The 20,141-nt window shown below is 34.5% G+C and overlaps 1 protein-coding gene across 1 annotated transcript in view; it reads left to right on the top strand.

Moving 5' to 3' along the window:
- Window positions 1–20,141, top strand: part of MEOX2 (mesenchyme homeobox 2) — a 64,332-nt gene that overhangs the window by 41,636 nt on the left and 2,555 nt on the right. Inside the window, exon 2 of the mRNA XM_002917405.4 lies at window positions 5,994–6,166. Coding sequence (XP_002917451.1) covers window positions 5,994–6,166 — 173 coding nt within the window. The remainder of the gene's footprint in view (window positions 1–5,993; window positions 6,167–20,141) is intronic.

Below are 20,141 nucleotides of genomic sequence, written 5' to 3'. Positions count from 1 at the left end.
GTATGCATCAAACATTTATATCCTAGTTGAGGAAACAAAGGATCCATATAGTGACAGAATGTGGTAAGCATTGGAAGAAGGAAACAAAGATCATTTGATGAGATCTCAGAGGAAGGGTACATTCTTTAAGCTAATAGGATCAGGAAAATAGAATGGAATGCTGTATGTCAAAAGCTCTTCACAAGGGGTTCCATTGGAGGTGCAAATGGTGATTGTTGTGAAGTCCTTGGCTAGTGGGTACAATTCAAACATGTAGTGTGTCTTCTTTTGATAGACAGATGGTCATGATATTTCTGTAGTTTATGTTTTCTCTCTGCGATACAGCAAGAGGCAAAGAGTCAATTCTGGGCATCTGTAACAGTTTCTAATCCTAGAAGTATGTAGAAAGATTGAAGAAGTTTACATTTACCCAGAAAACATATGCTGGTTTTGTTTTTGGTTAAATACTTTGAACTTGGTAATGAGAACTAAAACTATGCTAAATTTGACTCAAGTAAGTTGCATTGTATTCCCATTTTGTGCGTCTTTGCCTCTTTTTAAATTTTTAACAAAACTACTGTTTTATTAAATATATTTGGAATTGCACAATATTAATTTCATCAAAATATGTTAGCTCTTTGTGTATTTTACTTTGTAATTATGGCACAAAGGAAGAACTATTAGGTTGACATCCTCTCACTATCAGAAAGAACTACGTATAAATAAATAATAAGAAAGGCAAAGTAATGAAATTAAAATCAATTGTTAATGTGTCATTCTTTAAAAACAAAGGGACTCCACTAAGAAGAGGCTGTAAAGTAAAAATGGATTCATATATTGATGGGCACAAAAAGTAGGGAATTGAATTATTGACTAATAATCAAAGAGGCAATGAGCAAGGAAGCTCTGTAGAATGATTTTTGCATGTTGAATACGACTATTACCATTACTGTTACTATTACTAAACTAAAAAATGGTCTTTGAAATTTGTGTTTGCTTTCTCTTTGCTAGTAAAGAGAAACTATTATTATAGCTGTATGTTTTTCACATCAAAGGTGCAAGAAATAGTGGATGTTTTCAGTGCTAATTTCTATTCTAGATTGAGTATAGTGGGTTTCAATCCCATTTTTCCTGTAACATCTCAATATATAATGGACTTATTAATTAGTAATAGTAACTCACTATGGCTATGGTTCTCAAATCTGGAGAGTGGATCATGGATCGTGGATCAGCAAGAGGATTTAAGAACCCCTGGGGGAAGGTTGTTTATTCTGGGGAAAAAAAAAACAATTCTGGTGAGGCTGAAATTCTTACTCATTAAGAAGCTGGAGTAGCAAGTTGGATAAATTTCCCATAAGGTAGGCTATTTCCCACTTAAATGTAAAAATACTAGCATCAGTAGGATTATTCCATAAATTTCCCTGCCTCCTTCCACAATCCTATGTCCATGTAAAGATAATTATTAGCTTCCTATGCCAACTATTTGTGCAGCTTTGTTAATAATAAAAGAATATTTATCATTTTGAATAGATTACAAAACATTGATATGAGAAGTTGCAAAGGACGAAAATAGACAATGGCTTAGTATTCATTCTTCCTTCAGAATAAGGAATAAATATTCATTGTAGTTCAAGCTATAGAGACATTCCTTTACATTTTGGCATTTTACAGACATAGGTAAATTATGTTCTTCATTTAAACAAGTTAATAAGCTTACCCAGGGTAGCCAAAAAATATACTCAATCATACTTCAATATTTCTCTTTTGCTAAAAAGCATTCTATGCCACTAGTGAACAGACCAAGCCCTTACATTACTTGTCTTCAATAAAACATTATTATCTTTTGGCATCCTCTTGCACTAGGGGAAATAAAAAGTCACATGTGGAGAAGTTCTAAATGCTAGACAGAAATGATCCTCAGAGGGCAATTTTTATCCTCCACGGAAGTATTGCAGACTTCTTCCATTAGCATAGTCCCAGGGAGCAAAAGGTTAGGGAACTGGGACTGCCAACTCTACCTGAACACATAAGTCAACATTTCCTCCAAGCGGCGAGGGAGTGTGAGAGTGCACCCACATGTGCATTAAAGTATCTGAGACAAGAAACAACAATTGTAATATTTTACATTAGAATATACTGTACAGATGGTGACATTTTGTTTGTGGTTGTAGGGAAGAAAGTAAGGCAGTTTCCAGATTCCCCCCTCAACACCTACCATTTGGCATAGGATATGGGAGGTTGAAGAAAACGGGGATTTTTGCCTCAGTTGAAACAGCTGGAAAACAGATGGTAGCTGGTGTGCAATTTGCCAAAAGCCTTGTCCAAGTCTCCCAGCCAATTTCTACCAAAGAAAAACTAGTCAGGTGATAGCAGTGGAGGCCTTAGGGTCAACAAATGATGGGCTTCAGGACATGTTGGGGGAAAAAAAAGAAAAAAAAATTAAAAATCCAAGTTATAAGAAATACAAGTCCAGAAATGTAGTTCCAAGGAGCATGTTTTCAATAGGAAAGAAAAAGTGGGAGCAACATAGGTGAAAACCACAACAGAATCACAGATAACGCAGATGAAAGTGTATACAGAATTAATTGACAGTGCTACCTTGATTGGGTTGGCTTTCTTGCTCTTAGGTGAATTCAGGAGGCACACACCCACTCTTTGTCAAGTTAAATGCAGTGTAATCTTTCCATGTGCAATTATGGCAAGTTTAAGTGTACACGGTTCACATTGTTTTAGTCGCTGGATTTTACTCTGTGAGCTACTTTGGTTTGGAATTCAGGCATTCAGTAAATTGCTTTGGATTTAAATATTGAATTATAGCCAGAGTTTTGTTTAAATTCAGTCACTGGATATATAAACCTCCTGTTGTATATTTCTAGTTACAATGGGCATGTATAGAGATCCACTCCAAGGGACTGTTCTTACAAGTATTGGCCCAAGTTTTATGCGCTTGTGTATTTGTGTGTGTATGTATTATTGATTTTGAAGTACTTTTGAATACTGAAAAAGTTAAAGTATTCAAAAAATAAATATAAAGTAATAGTCTTTCCTCAATGTGAATTTGTTCATTCATGCTTATATAAGGGACTGTGTTAATCATGAATCATTCAAATTGAATTGCTCATGAGAAAAAATGCTTTGGCTTTGCTGTCAGTTTCCAGAGTTGTTTTACAGAAAGGAAAAGGGTACTGTCCCCATATAAAGAATAATCATCTGCAGATTTCAGACTGAGCATGGCTCCAAATTGGCAAAAATACTTTTGATTCACATGAGAATATAAATCCTGTGAGAGGTACTTATCTGAGTATTCTAGGCTGTGAGTGAGTTTGCAGTCTGCCAGGACAGACAATGGAAACATTAAATTAAAAAAAAAAATCAATCATCAAGAAGATTTGCTCACACAGAATAGCTAAGTGCTGTAAAGATGTAGAGGTTGGCAAATCTGTAGCTGAAAAAAATAAGTGGGTGATGACGGCAGGTTCCACGTTGAGTCAGGGAAGTTGGCATTGTGTGAGCACAGCCTGCCTGAGAGCTCACACATCATCTATTACAGATCTTATCTTGTCCTAGTGGCTTAGTGTACGGGAAAGCCCGTGTGGGGTGTATCACAAACCACTTATGCCCTGAATCAAGCCCCGCCTGCTCTGCCAAGGTGGGGAGCCAGTCAGCACAGGGCTAAGTGACCGGCCCGGCAATGCGGTCAGTGAAATCTGAGGAATTGGCGACTGTGCCGCTCCATTAGTGAGTCCTCCCGTGATTCCTCAGAGGAAAAGTAATGGCCAGGGTACCAAAAGGTTGATAAAGACTTTCTGTAGCTGCTGCTGGACCTACACAACTTTACATCCAGCCAGCAGAGACTTAGTAAGAGTCAGCACGAAACTGTTTACATTACAGTGCCTTGTCTAGTAGATTCCCATTATGCAGGGCCCTCTTGACTTCAGTTAGACTTTCCCCGCCAGACAGAAAAGAACCCTAATATATATATATTACATATATAATACAAATACATATATATAATACAAATATATATTACAAAATATATATTTACATATATATTAATATATATTAAATACTAATGTATCTATATGTATTACTTAACGTATTTAAGCATCATTGGATGAAGAAACATGCTGCCCAAAAAGGTCTTTCCTAAGTATACTATATTACATTTATCAATTTAAAAAAATTAAAATGTCGTTCTTCATAACCTTTTTTTAAGAGATGGAGGAGGGGCAGAGGAAGCAAAAGAGAGACGGTCTCAAGCAGGCTCCATGCCCAGTGTGGAGCCCAATGTGGGGCTTGATCTCACAACCCTGAGGTCATGACCTGAACTGGAATCAAGAGTCGGACACTTAACCGACTGAGCCACCTAGGTGCCCCACACTTTGTAACCTTTGATTAACCATCATTTTCCCTATCTTGCTTCTCTCCTTTGGGCTCATAGAAGACTTCATTGTACTTTCACTTGCCAAAGACATCACAGTTTGTGGGCACGTGCTGAAAAATAGAGAATTGAAGTAATTTTTAAGAGAGCAGAAACACACCACTTACCTTGATCATGTTGCTATTTCCCTGAAGATAAATTCGACATGAATTACTGGAGCTGATATGATTACCTGTTATTGGTTTATGTGGAATTTTTTTCCATTATAGGCACACATTTGTTCTTCAATATATTAAGAATGTCTTCTAACCTACATCTCAGGGATATGATAAGGATACATGAAATACTATATGTTAATTTTGTCTTAAATGCATAGGAAGAGGGGCGCCTGGGTGGCTCAGTCGTTAAGCCTCTGCCTTTGGCTTAGGGCGTGATCCTAGGGTCCTGCGACCAAGCCCCACATCGGGCTCCATGCTCTTCTGGGAGCCTGCTTCTTCCTCTCCCACTCCCCCTGCCTGTGTTCCCTCTCTCCCTGGCTGTCTATCTCTGTCAAATAAATAAATAAAATCTTTAAAAAAAATGCATAGGAAGAAAGATGGAACAATGTGCTCCAAATTATTATTACTTCTAAATGGCATTATAAGATCTGATGTTTGGATAGCTTTTGTTAGGTGTTGTTCATCTTTTTTTTTTTTAAGATTTATTTACTTATTTTAGAGAAAGAGAATGTGCACACAAGTGGGGGGAGTGGCAGAGGGGGTGAGAGAGAGAATCCTCAAGCAGACTCCCCACTCAGTGTGGAGGCTGACACCAGGCTCAATCCCAGGATCCTGAGGTCATGACCTAAGCCGAAATCAAGAGTCTGGAGCTTAACCCACTCAGCCACCCAGGCGCCCAAGTGTTGTGCATCTTATGTTTATCTCATATATAATGATAAAACATTTAAAAACTTTTCATAGTTTGAGTTATATAAATGCAATTTTATTTATAGATTCCACGTTGGAATACGTATTATACAAAATAAAAGAATAGCATTTCTCTTGTCCTCAAAGAGACTGAACTTGAATAGAAATTAAAAGGTTAGTGAATACACACACACTCTTTTGTATGCTTTGTCTGAACTTGAGCTGACTTTTGGGGTCCAGTGGCTAAACATTCAAATTGCTTAAATATTCATATACTAAGTCAACACTTTTTTTTTTTTAGGAATTAGAAAGTTCAATTATACTTAGATCCCAAGTATGCAAATTATTAAATACAATTTACTTAATAACTTAAACAACTTATTAAATACAATTTTATATTTAAAATTGTTTTCCAGGGATGGTTTATTTATCTTTTTATCATATGAAGAGAGGTTATGTTTTTTGCTCATATTTTGAAAGAGTAGCAGACACTTTGCCAGTTAGGCTGTGAGTCATGTGAGAGCAGATTGAAAAAATAAGATGTGTATCTTACCTTGTTGTGAGATCAGTCTTACTGTCTTTGCTCTCTATTTTTCCCATGTCCAATGCAGTATCTGAAAAAAAAATTACTCAGTATATGCTCCTGGTATGAGTGATGTGATTGAATGCATTTGAATGAATGAAGTAAATCTAATTCTCTCTTACTTTTTTTTTCTTCTTTTTTCCAGACTCCCAGGAAGGAAATTACAAGTCAGAAGTCAATAGCAAACCCAGGAAGGAAAGGACAGCTTTTACCAAAGAGCAAATCAGAGAACTTGAAGCAGAATTTGCCCATCATAATTATCTGACCAGACTGAGGCGATATGAGATAGCAGTGAATCTGGATCTCACTGAAAGACAGGTAAAGTTGAACATAGTGGTGGTATGGTATTTTTAATAGCGTCGAGTCAAGAATCTTCTCTTGCCATTTTTGAAATATCTAGATCTGTGGTTCTTACATACCATTTGGAAGACAGGTGTTCCATTCCATGATGAAGTTTTGGCCCAGCAAAATGACAAAATTAAGAATAAGATAGCAGTGTTTTAAGGGAAACCACATTTATTCAATTTAAGGAATCATTCTTTATTCTGTAATTGTGTTCTTCCTAAATATTTTGGCTTAAAAATATTATTCTTATATATAATGATGGCATATAGTGAGCAATTTTGTTTGCTTGTATTTTAAAATCTCCTTATTTTGATAGAGAACTGGCAGCCCCATGTTAGTTTCCTCTTGCTCAGGACAGGGTTTGCTGTGTTACTGTAACAAATTAACCTCCAAATCTCAATGACATGACAAAAAAGTTCACTATTGTTCACTCCCCATACTAACTTTACAAGTCCAGCATTACAAACAATCACTCACTCATGGACCCAGTCTGACTCTCTGGCATCTCGACATGTGGTGTCCTTGGTAACCACAGGAGGTAAGAAAGAGTTGGAGGTTCATGCATTGACCTTTAAATGTTTTCACCTGGAAATGACCCATGTCACTTCCATTTATACTCTAAGGTCCAGAAATCATCAGTGGTGCCACTTAAGTTCAAGGGGGCTGGAAAATGATGGGGGCAAGGGCACATAGATCATTGGTAAATATTTCCCAATTATTTTTGATAAAAAATTTAATATTCTGACATTGACTCATTTAGAAAACACTTTGAAATTATTAACGATCTGTGGACCCCAGTTGATAAAACCTAAGAAATGCTTTGTAATTAATTACATTTTAGGTCCTTTCTTGGATCTTATTTGCTCCGATAGTGCTCCCAGCGCATTCTTTTTATGGATTCTGATTTGCCCTGGGAGAATCTAGCCTACTGATGGTTAACAGTTGCTAATCTTTAGAAAAACATTCCTGAAAGGCAAATCCAAACATCTTTATGGACAGTGCAGTTATGATTGGCACTCCGAGGGCTAGAGTCTCATTTCCTCTTTCACTGTATGCACCTCCTCTAGGGATCCCATTGGAACCAAAGAAATACCAACAGGGTGTGGACAAATGAATACTATCTTAGGAGAGCTAGTTATTTTATCCAATTTCTTAAATCATCTGCTTTTCTTCTGTTAATTTCTGAATTTCAGCATTTGGTAGGATATTTCTGGGTAGTGGGAATATATTGAGAAACACTTTTATGTGGTTTTATTTATTGGCAGTTTATTTTTATTAAATATTTTGACTAGTGCCTAACTTGTGAAGCACAGCATTTTCCTTCCCTTGAACTTCACATACAAAGTTCACTTGGTAAGTGTACAACATTTGGCATGCTGGAAAGGAGAATCCAAAATCTACATTATCTGTTTTATTTTCATTCTTTTTTTTAAACTGGGAGCAGATAAAAAAAAGAAGGGAGGGGAGGCATTACACATTAATGTCTTTATACATAGACAGTGAATTCTAGGAAATTCAATCATGTTTTATATAATTATACATAAAGGAAACGAACTAGGATTTGCTTCCAAGCTACAGAAATAATGGGATGCAGTACTACACTCCTAGTCAAGAGAAAAGTGAAGTTTCTGTGCTTGCTAGTCTGGGGATAGCTTTGGTTGGTTACCTGTGATTATCTGATTATAAGGCAGAGGTTTTACTTTTGGTTTAGAATAATTTATTTTTAGAAGAAATTCTCTAAATTTGGTCTGGGAATTTTTTAGGTATTTTGGATATGTCTTGTTCATCCTGAGTTGCCATTGATAGAAAAGAATGATATGCAATTTTAAGCAAAATTATAAACACACACACACACAGAATTTTAATCTTTGTTTTTTAAAGGTCCCTTTTCAGATTTGTATCAGTTAGCCTTTGCTATGTAACAAACTATTCAAAAATCTTAGTGGTTTCAATCTATAACCAACATTCAATTTGCTCACAATTTTGTGGGTCAGGGATTTTGACTGGGCTCAATTGGATAGTTATACGGCTGGCCTTACCTAAATCCCTCATAGAGCTGTAGTCACCTGGTGGGTTTGAGGAGCTGGTTGGTCTCGATAACCTCAGCTGGGATGCTTGTCTGTGTTGTGTGTGGTTTCATCTTCTTCTAATAAGCTTTCTGGGACTTTTCAGATGGGAGTAGAAGCATAGCCAGAAGTAGAAGAAAAACTGCAAGGACTTTCAGACTCTCCTTACCTCATATTTACTAATGCCTCATTGTCTAAAGCAAGTCATATGACCAAGCACAGTGTCAGTGTAGAAGGGGACCATCTAAAGGAATGGATACATGGAAGGAAGGCAACATTTGTTGGAGGCAGTTACTGAAACAATCTAACTATAGTGTCATAGGGGAAAAACAAACAAACAAATCTTGAGATATAATTGGATTTTTAAAGAATTGAAATTTTGTATTGTGCAGAAGATTTTTTTGTCCTATAAATCTTTATTTCTAATTTTGCAAGTTAATACAAAAAGGAGATGCATGCATGTGCAAATTCTCAATCAAAATTAATAGAGGGCCACTATGTGTTAGTAAGAAAAAATAGAATTATTATGATAAAAATTTGAACAAAATGACTAGACTTTCCAATTGGAATTGTGTATTCTTAGGCAAGTAACAGTCTCCCTAGGGCACAAAATGGAAATTAAAACTACCTTCTCTTGCTTCTACTCAGGTTTGTATATCATAATGGATATGAAAGAATTTCTAGCATAAACTATAAAATGCAATTGTCAACCAGAGGGGGGAGATGTCTTTGCCATTCAAGGCATATTTTGTAACACAAATATTTGTTGAGCTAGGTGCTAGAAATAAAATCTTGCTAAAATAAGCTAGATAAGTTTCTGCTAGAACATGGAAGAGGCAAATATTGAACAAGTACTAACAATTATGATGAGTGTTGAATATCACAGGAGAGGAATGACAGGGTGATATGGGACAATGTTCCTGATTATGCCAGATTTCATTTTATTCTTAGACTTCTTTGTACACACAGTATCTTAAATTGAGAATCTGAAGGCTTTATTTATGTTTTCTGGGATGAATTTTACTATGCTAAATTTATCAGAAAAATGTTGTATGCTGTCAGTCATCAATTTTACTATTCTTAAAGGTCTGAAAGCATATTCCTCCACGATGCCAGAGCTGTTATCCCAGTGAGATATTTTCAGTTTACTTTCCTCAAGCTTGGGCTTTTAAAGTTATAAATGTAGAGTTATAAACTGAACCCATTTCATTGATCTTCTTTTAATTGTGACACAATTCCATTACTTTGATTTTTCATTAATGCTATACCTGCTTATCTATGTAATCTGTATCCTAACCCTATATATTCTTAAATAACACCCCTTTTATAGGATTTCCAGATGTAAAATATTCTAAATTATAGACATGTACTTTTTTCATTTCCATTCTGCAAGATTTATCTTTCCATACTTTAAAATAACCTGAGAATTATATCTAACTCCATTTTGTACCGTGTTTTCCTTAACTTTAATAGAATTTTCTATCTCCTTAAATATTTTTTCTTGACTTTGTAAAAGCTTTTCAAGACTCAAATGCAAAGGCAGAACTCATGTGGATAATGTAAAGAGAAAAAAATATTAAATAATCCATAATAATTTATGACAGAATTTTTTACAGAAATAACTTTCTCCTAAATGAAAACTTAATTTATACTCAGAAGTAGTCTTTAGATGTACTTTCATCTAGGAATTTTATATAATTGCCTATGAAATATGCCCATGTATAACTGATATGTTATTTGTACATACCCCTACTTTGTTTGTATCACTAGTCAACATACTTGCTACATTTTATTATAGGCCATGCACATGTCATTATAAAGACTTACTATAAAAAGAACAGATTTGCTATGATGATTAGGTTTCCTTTAAGGAAAAAAGTAAGATTAAATCCTTAAATATCACTCAGGACCTGAATTTTCAAATCCCTATCTGAAGAATAGTTCTGCAGTTTTACGAAGAAGTCAGATTCTTAATGCTTGTGTCTCCCATAATGCAATGCCTTTACAGGTCAGGGAAGTCTATAATCCCCTTTGAACTCCATCTGGTCAAAGAAGAAGAAGAAGAAAAAGAAGAAGAAAAAAGAGGCTCAGTCTGCAAAGTAATTCCACATTAGCACATAGGTATTAAAGAAAATTATTTTATGTAAAATAAGAATGGAGATACTAGAATACAGTTGAGCTTCAAATATTCTTAATTATATAATGCTGTTGTGTGGAAGTTACCACTCTAGTATCTTCCAGCTTCTAACTTAGAGTTTCCATTTTACAATGTATTCTTATATCCCCTTCTCGATCAACAGCTAATAAGCCTCAATTGGCAGAGCCACTTGGAATATTTTGAAGAGCCAGTCAGTCTAAAGACCCTCCTGTCCCAACGTATTTTTACACTTGACATGCTTATTCTCTCCTTTTCATCCATCCAGACACACTTGGAGAAAGCTGCTGCCAATTTTTTAATATCTCACAGTGGGAAGAAGAGAGAAGGCAGCTGCATGAAACTATAACAGGAGTGACAAAATGGACATTTTTATACAGTTAAAGCTACCAAAAAATAGAAAATGGGAGATCCTTTCATTTCACAAAGCTAATCAAAGGTGCTATGTTGCAGATTTGTCAACTAGCAAAGATTACTGGAATAAGTAGACCGAATTCATGATACCTCTGGCAAGATAAATGGAAAATCCCACCTACTTGGATCGTATTCCATTAGTGGAAATGAGAGGGATTATGCTTTGTTTGTTACTCCTAAATCATTAAATGGCTCAATGCCAAGTATTTTCAAAATAGGCATCCATTTTTTGGATCACTATGAAGGAGAATTTTCCATGTGCCAAATAAGCACTGGTTTTGTCTTTTGCTTATCAATTTACATAATCCCTGTCCTTTGAAAGTTTATTTTCTGTAAATTCATATGAATACTTTTAGTTAGTTAGCTAATAAATTATTCTCCATGAGCAGACATATTGTCTGTTTAAGGTAATTCAAGACTACCTGTGTAGCCAATGATGTTAGAATATTTCCTCATTTCTTTAGAGTAGTATTTAACAGTCACCTGAAGTAACAATAAGATATTTCTTTGCTTAAATCATGTGTGTCTGCTATTTTAAAAGATTAAACATGAGGGGTATCTGGGTGGCTTAGTCTGTTGGGCATTGACTCTTGATTTTGGCAAAGGCTGTGATTTCAGGGTACTGGGTTAGAGCCCCTCCTGTCCTAGGACTCGTGTTCTTGAGATTCTCTCCCTCTCTCTCCCCCTCCACCCACCCTCCCTGCTCGCTCTCCTTTTCTCTCAAATAAATGAATAGAATCTTAAGAAAAATAAAAATAAAAGATTAAACATGAGTTGACCTCTACTAGAAAAATGGTGGTTAGCATAAAGTGGAGGAGTTGATGGTAGAATATGATGGAATCTTCAGTTGTAATGGAAAGCGGTATTGCCTGAGTGCTGCTGTTTTTTGTTTGTTTATTTTAAGAAATGCATGTGGACAATGTACGATCTTTACTTTTTTAAAAAAGATTTATTTATTTATTTTACAGAGAGAGAGAGAGAGAGTGAGCTGGGGGAGGGGCAGAGGGAGAGGAAGAGAGAGAAGAAGGGATGGATCTTACTGATCAGGGAGCCCGACACAGGGACGGATCCCACAACGTCGAGATCACCATCCCAGCCAAAATCAAGAGTCTAATCCTAAATCAACTGAGCCTCCCAGGCGCACTGGGACAATGTACAATCTAAAGGGCAGATTCAGAACTGTCTTACATACTACCAAACAAAGGCGATGAAGTAAGAAGGGTAAGGCACGACAATCAATTATAAAGCAAGATGTATAAAGAAAAGTTCAATGATTTAACCCTGTCCTAAATCAATTTTTAGAAACATTTCCTGTATAAAGTAGAAAGCTGAGAAATAAGCAGGTGATCTCTAATAATTTACGAGCATAAATATCCAAATATGCAATAATGTAGAAAAAAATCTTAGAAAAATAAGGCCCTACCCTTATTGAAACAGCCTTGAGAATATATAACAAATTAATTTTTTAAATATTTGGTGGATAGAGATAGCAATATACAGATATGTATCATATACATACATATATACATATACACATATGTATATATACATATGTATGTACACATGTATACATATACACAGACATATATATCAATGTATGTGCATGTATACCTATAGACATATATCTGTATGTTGCTAGCTTTATCTATCTATATATATACACACACACCTATAAAATGAGCTTTTATTTTAGAAATTTTGTTAAAATTTGCTCTACAGATTCTTGCTATGAGCATTCATCAAACTGATGTAATAAAAGGATAAGGATAATTCTTTTTTAATCTCAGAATTGCCACATTTTATTTCCCAATTTCTTCAATAAGGAAACAAGTATATTAATTTATATTTAACCAGTAGATCAACAATAACATTCTGAAACATAACATGGATTGCCTCACAGGATCACCATCTTATTTTTTTTTTAAGATTTTATTTATTTATTTGTCAGAGAGAGAACACAAGCAGCGGGAGTGGTAGGCAGAGGGAGAGTCAGGCTCCCCGCTGAGCAGGGAGCCCTATGCGGGACTCAATCCCAGGGTCCTGGGTTCATGACCTGAGCTGAAGGCAGATGCTTAACTGACTGAGCCACCCAGGTTGTCCGTGGGATCACCATTTTAAAGTATAATGCTAAAGAAAGAAATTTCTGCTATGAAAGATTATTCCTTTTCCACATTGTCCTTGCATACATGGGTTTTTTGTTTTTTTTTTTTTTGGCATTTAAAGGAATTCTAAAACTAAGAAGCTTCTAGAAATTTTGAGGAACCAGTTTTGTGTTGGACATCTTCAGTTCTAAAGAGATGTCCTATTATTTACATAAGTCTATACGGCAGTATATGCATATGGTCTATGACGTCTAAAATAATAAATACAGACCTAAGAGAACAATTTGTAGAGAATCTGGCTGTAAAAGACTTTCTTCCAATTGGTTGTTAGAGTCTCATCACTCCATATGAAAACCTCAGACATGTGTTAAATTTGGAATAGATTTTTATCTTCAAATCTCTTTATCATTTCTCATTTTTAATGCTGGGCAGATTTTTTTTTTAAAGATTTTATTTATTTTATTTGAGAGAGCGAGTGAGAGAGAGAGAGAGAAAGAGCCCAAGTGGGGGCAGGGACACAGGGAGAGGGAGAAGCAGACTCCCCACTGAGCAGGGAGCCCAATGTGGGGCTCGATCCCAGGACCCTGGGATCTTGAGCTGAGCTGAAGGCAGACACTTAACTGACTGAGCCACCCAGGTGCCCCCTGGACAGTTTTTTTGGTGGTTTTTTTTTTTTAATTTTTGAACTTTCTCCAGATATTTAGGTTATTGACTATTTTCTGTAGTCAGTGCATTTGAATATGATAGTAATATTACTATTAAACTTTCTTAAAATAATCTTAGGTTGAAGGAAGTGATCCCTAAATCTAATAAATGAAATGATGAGTGTAGATATATTATAATAATGAACCTAAGCTTGTCTAGAAAGAATCGAATATTAATTTCATTAGATTGAACCGTAGCAAGTTGCCTTTTATTCTACTGTTCTCATAAAAATAGTGTATTCCTGTGTTTCAAACACATATTTGGTGGATTTCACTTAATTACATCATGACTAGAAGAGTCTGTTAGTCAAAATGGTATATACTGACTGCGATATGCTGCTAACTCTTGTTAAACATCATCCCAGAGATTAGGCAAAACGTTGAGAACAAAGACCATCATTCTAGTTGATTTCAAGGGTGTGAACAAAATAAGTATGGGTAGTGGCTCAGAATACACAAATTCTATGCATTAAAGATTTGCTAGTCAGGAATTTTTTAACACAATAAAGGATGAAGTTTCCTAATTTAGTTTTGGTATTTCCACACAAATTGACTGAAGTCATATGTTTGTACTATGCTTAGGTAACCAGTGTTTCACTTAAAATAACTGAAAGGTATACCTATTTTTTAATTGTGTAAGAAATAGGATTAGGAATAGTGAATTTTCACTGTAAATTAATATTATTGAAATAGGTCATTTGAGTTGAATTGCCTCAACTATGATAGAAAGAGGTACTGTTGTTAGCATCTATTACTACTGGGACATTTCTAAAAGGTCAATTAAAAGGAATCACTCCTCTGAGAATTTTGCCCATCATGTGAATGACTACTTTGATTGCATTTTTGGAAAGGAGAAATGTGCTATTGGCTTGTAAGAATACCCATAACATACAATTTATTATGGGGAATTTCATCTGTTCCCTCACAAGGTTTTTTTTGAATATATAATTTGCCTACTGCTCCCAATAGCTAATGTGTATTCATTTTGTGTAAAATTATGCAAAATAGTAAATATTTTATGACTGCATTGGTGAGCCTAGAATTCTAAATAGAAAAAAGAAAGAGGCTTTAAAATGGAAAATTATAGAGACAAGAAAATGATTCATTGGTCATAAACATTGTGATAAACTAGAGGATAATCATGAAAAGCAGCCTTCTATACAAGAATTCAGGCCTTAGTCATGGAATATGTCCTACCACCCTTCATCCTCCTACACACACACACTGTACCTCCCAAACCCAAGTTGCAAGGCTGTAGAAACAGCACAGTCAACTGGTTGCTCTCGTGCACTTCTTGGAAATAGCCGAGGGATTCCTTCTCTTAATCAGATATAAATCTATTCAGGCAGGAAGAGTATTTCTTTTCCGTGTTTTTCATCCTTACCTTATGGAGCATTCTTGATTCTAATTCTTCAGTTCAATTGCTGACTTTGCCACTGAATTACTTGGGTAAGTCTTTCTAGGGTCTGTTTACCTTGGCTTACTAGATCAGCTGCCATGACCAAATTTAATCACATGGCATGTGATTCGATCGGAAAATTGTGCTTATAAAATTATTCTTCACATGTTTTCACGTGGTAAAGATGTGAATAAATATTTGTTAGATAATGTCTACAGTATTTCAAGCGCCCAGATACAAATGAAAACAGAGTATTAAATCTACAAATTCCAGATGTTTAGAAACCTCTAGATATGTCACTGAAATATTCAGTTTTCGTCCAGATGTTTGGCGTTATGATTGTTTCTTCAAAAGACAGACATTTATGGTGTTATATAAATATGGGTTACGGCCTTATGTAGTCCAACATCCTATCAATCTATTTGCCTCTGGCCATCTTAGGAAATTGTGTGTCAGTCGCAGATGCATATTTCATTTGTGTTCTTCTGTGATATATTGTGAACCCTAAAAGGACAGGTATTATGGACTTTTATATAGAAGGCTGTAATGTGAATGACTGAATAAATTAAATAAAAAGGTAAAACAAATGTTTAGCAAATGGCAGCAGTGATTCTCACAGGGTAAAATATGATTTCTAAATTCTGAAATATATCATCCAAACAAATTAATCAAAACAAAAATTTCTTGGCTGCTTTCTTCAGTAAAAGCCATCAAGATGTGAATAAATGATTTTCTGTTTATTTAAACAGTAGTTTGATCATCCAGGAAATGTAAAGACCATGGGATAACAAGTGAGACTTCTTCATAATAAGCAAGTGTTCTGACAAATAAGGTGTATAACTGAGCACTTTAGATATTCGCTACTATAATACAGCAGGCTATTATATATTTGTTACTTTTGAAATATGAATATTTTTTGAAAGCTATCTGTATGCATAGATACTAGGAGTCTATAAAGTTTGATTCATATTGCTTTGATTTCACGAATAATAGTATTTTTTCATAAGTCAAATTCTTGGGATAAAGAATTTATATTTACCTGAGTTGTTAATGATACTATGTAACAAAACAAATGCGCTTTATATAGGATCTTGCTTTAGATCCAAACTTTAAAAAGGAAATATTTGAAAAAACAAAAACAGAAATCTCATTTATCTAGCACTTTCCAGAGAAATTGTACTGGAAGATAAAATTGGCTTTAGGACCCCCAAAATAATGAAAGTTCACAAAATTTATATATTATGCTCCAAGATGGACAGATTTCTTTTAATTATATGCAGAATGTTTGATGACCCAATTTCCTAGAACCTGCGGTATTGCTCTAGGTTGCTAGGACAAAAATTTCTGATGCCAATAATACCAAGAGCATGAGATTCCCAGAGGAAAGAAATAATTTGCTATAATAATTATGTGGCAGTAAAGCCATGTGGAACAGGGACCGTAGGGGTAGAGTTCTTTACTATATCATGGACCATTGGGAGAATCTCTTAATAGTGGATTAGCAATGATACCAACTAGAACAGCAAACAGCTTAAGAATATTCTGTAAAATATGAAGCTAATCTTTATATCAAAGCTTTTATATATAGTCAGTAAACTGTTACTTACATGTTTCTTTTCTTAACTCTGAATGTCTTGAGGGCAGAGACTTTATCTTATTTATTTGTACATTCCTTGCTCTAACCCCTCCCATTTTTGATGGAACACAGTAACTGTTGCTAGACATTCACTAATATCAAGTATATGAATGAATAAATGGAGCTTGAAAGTCACCAAGGAAACGTGAGATTAATTTTACTGTCTTGTTTATAAATGCAGATTATTATATAAAATGCATGTGCAAACTTTAATCAAAATAAATAGCATATTTAGTTTTAAAAAATGAAGTGTCAGGCATTGAATGATTTTACTTTAGCTAACTTACAAACAAAACAAAGCACAAGCTGTTTTTTTCAATTCGACCAACGACACTGGATTATAAAATGATACTAAATTAAACTATAGCTTATTTGTTTATAAAATTTTGGTATTAATATTCTAGTGGAAGTATTGATTTATAATCTGGGATTACTTTTATAGATTTGTTTTTAATACTGTGATGCTAGTAGAAAAACATATGCTTTTCCCAAAACTCTTTCTCATTTCAATTCACCTCAATATTTTATAGTATATTTGAAAATAAATCTGGACACAGATTTTTGATCTTTTGCATTCTTCCTTTCCAATTTTTTAAGAGGGACTGATCATGTATTTGTTGCTGTTTTTTATTCTGATAATTTCATGGAGTTCTAGTATCAAATATATAATTTAATCTCTAAAGAAAAATAGTATATAATTACTGAATGATTATTAAGTGCTTTTCCATACGTACATGTATGTGTCTTTATGTATTCATATATCCATACATGTATGTATGCATATGTAGCTACCTTTGAAAACTATGAAAGTCTTTTATCCGTCTGTTTTTAAAAAAAGTGAAGTGGCAAATTTTCACATGGTAACAGAAAACAACACAAAATAGCCTATATGACTTCTAAAATCAATTCCATATTCTTACATTTTTCTCATTTAGAAATGCACATAACAGGTTTTATACTGTTATTATAGAATTACTGTACCCCTTCTCCCAGAAGAGGAAATAAGTGTAGATTTTAAAAGTAATCTATTCCTCCTATTTTCTGCCAAGATTATTTTGACTGAATGTTTTAGCTCTTGGTGACAATGATGATGATGTGTTTCTTCCATCTGGAATTGTCCACGGAGAAAATGTCCCTATGGAGAATCTTGAAAGGCTCATTATTCCAATATTACAAATATGAAAATTGTTGGTAGAGAGAAGTATAATTTTCTCAAATTCACACAGAAACTTAGAAGTGAAGCCAGGAGTAGAACCCAACTCATGTGGAAAAGATCTAATGCAACATGCAATGTCAAGCTTGCAAAGGTAATTAAATTGAGTAGTATAATTACCTAAATTATAGTACAGGAAATAGTGTCATATTTACAAACCTAATTATATCGAGTAGGAGAATTACATGAATGATAGTAATCATATGGATGGAGTTCACATACTTTATATGCCTTACTTTTCTATTCCAAATACTTAAAAAGTAGGAGTTTGAAATATAACAGGAGCAATAGCAACAAACGCCCAGTCGGAAGCTAAACCACCCCCAGGTTTAAATTCTGGAACCCCATTTTCCCCTCTGTGTAATCTTAAACAAGTTACTTAACCTTTGAGACTGAACTTCCTCATCTGTAAAATCAGAATAATGTAAAAGATATCTGGAAAAAATTGTGACTACTAGAAATAATTCATAAACAACACCTATAGTAAAGTTGCCTATCTTTAAATAGGTATATAATAAAAGGTAACTACTGATAGTTTGATTATTAAGGAATAGTAACATATGAGCACCCATCAGCTAGTTTTCATTGTTGTTGTTTTTAAAGTTTATTTATTTATTTTTTAACAATCTCTACACCCAACACGGGGCTCGAACTCACAACCCTGAGATCAAGAGTCTCACGCTCCACTGACTGAGCCAGCCATGCAGCCCGGTCAACTAGTTTTTAATCAGTCTTCTTTTACTACATTTTCTGAGTTTTTAATCCATCTTTTTCAACAATTTCTTATTTTTTTAAATTATCAAATGGATTAATATATATAAGAGTTATGTATGATTATAAGGGTTCAATTATGGCCTCATAGGCCAATGAAAATCCAGAGTTGAGCAGTATCTTATTTATTTATTTATTTATTTTTGGTGCAAACATCTGAGGAAACTGTACTAATTTTGATGGAGTATTGTGATTTGAATACCACTAAAATAAATACATTTTTGGAAATTTAATCTATTTCTCTTCACCTTCTCTTTAGCACTGTGCATTTACAGAAATTGATACTGTTTTTTAAATGAAAATGGAGGATATTCAAAATATTTCTGAAGTAGACTAAAACAGAACTTATTATGAAATGTAATAGTTAAGACTGTGATTTTGTCATAGAGTTAGAAAAATTGAGTGCATCAATAAAGCTATACATACATGGAAATTTGATTTTTGATGGAGTTGAAATAGTGATCACCGGGAAAAGGGTGGACTCTTTAATAAATAGTTTTGGATAACTTGTTATCCATATGGCATAAAGGAAATTTAGATCTTTTCTTTGCACTGTATACTAACTTCACTATTTTATGAATTAAACACTTCAATTTGAAATGCAAACCTTAAAACTTTTAACAAAAGACATGGAAGAGTATCTTAATGACCTCAGCAGAAAGAGGGTTCTTAATGAAGACATAGAAGTGATGGCAATTGATAAATTTGAGTGTATTGAATTTTAGGGTTTCTGATCATCAAAAGACACTTTAAGAAAAGGAAAAAGACTATAAATTGAGAGAATATAGTAGCAGCCATATAAGTGCAAAGCATTAATTTAGCATTCAGAACATATTCTAAAAGTCTGTAAGGAAAAAACTGAATTACAAAGAATTCAATGTAAATAAGACATATAGAGGCATTTCATAAAAGAAGATTTAAGCATCATTTTAAAGATGTTTTATTTCAGGGGTGCCTAGGTGGCTCAGTCGGTTAAGTGTCTTCCTTGACCTCAGGTCATGATCCCGGGGTCCTAGGATCGAGCCCTGCATTGGGCTCCCTGCTCAGCAGGGAGTCTGCTTCTCCCTCTCCCTCTGCTGCTCCCCCTGCTTGAGCTCTCTCTCTATCTCTCTCAAATAAATAAATAAAAATCTTCTTAAAAAGGTATTTTATTTCATTAGTAATCAGGAAATGCAAAGTAGGAACATGGTAAGATAACATTTATAGTCATATTGGAAAAAAAATTGGTAACTCTGGATAACTCCAAATGTTGATGTAGATGTGGATCAATAACAACTCTTACACACCGGACTCTATGTGTGTAGGTGGGGGGTAAATTGATGCAACTTTGGGAAACAGTTTTTCTGTATTATCATGTTAAGTTGAATGTTCATATACACTGCGACCCATTGATGCAATCCCTGAGTATACACTCAGAGAATTTCTATCATATGTTTATCAGAACACAACTGTGAGAATGTTTATAGCAGCATCATTTATAAAAGGGGG

Source organism: Ailuropoda melanoleuca, chromosome 1 (assembly GCF_002007445.2).
Source record: "Ailuropoda melanoleuca isolate Jingjing chromosome 1, ASM200744v2, whole genome shotgun sequence".
Lineage (NCBI taxonomy): Eukaryota > Metazoa > Chordata > Mammalia > Carnivora > Ursidae > Ailuropoda > Ailuropoda melanoleuca.
This window is presented reverse-complemented; position numbering and strand designations above follow the sequence as displayed.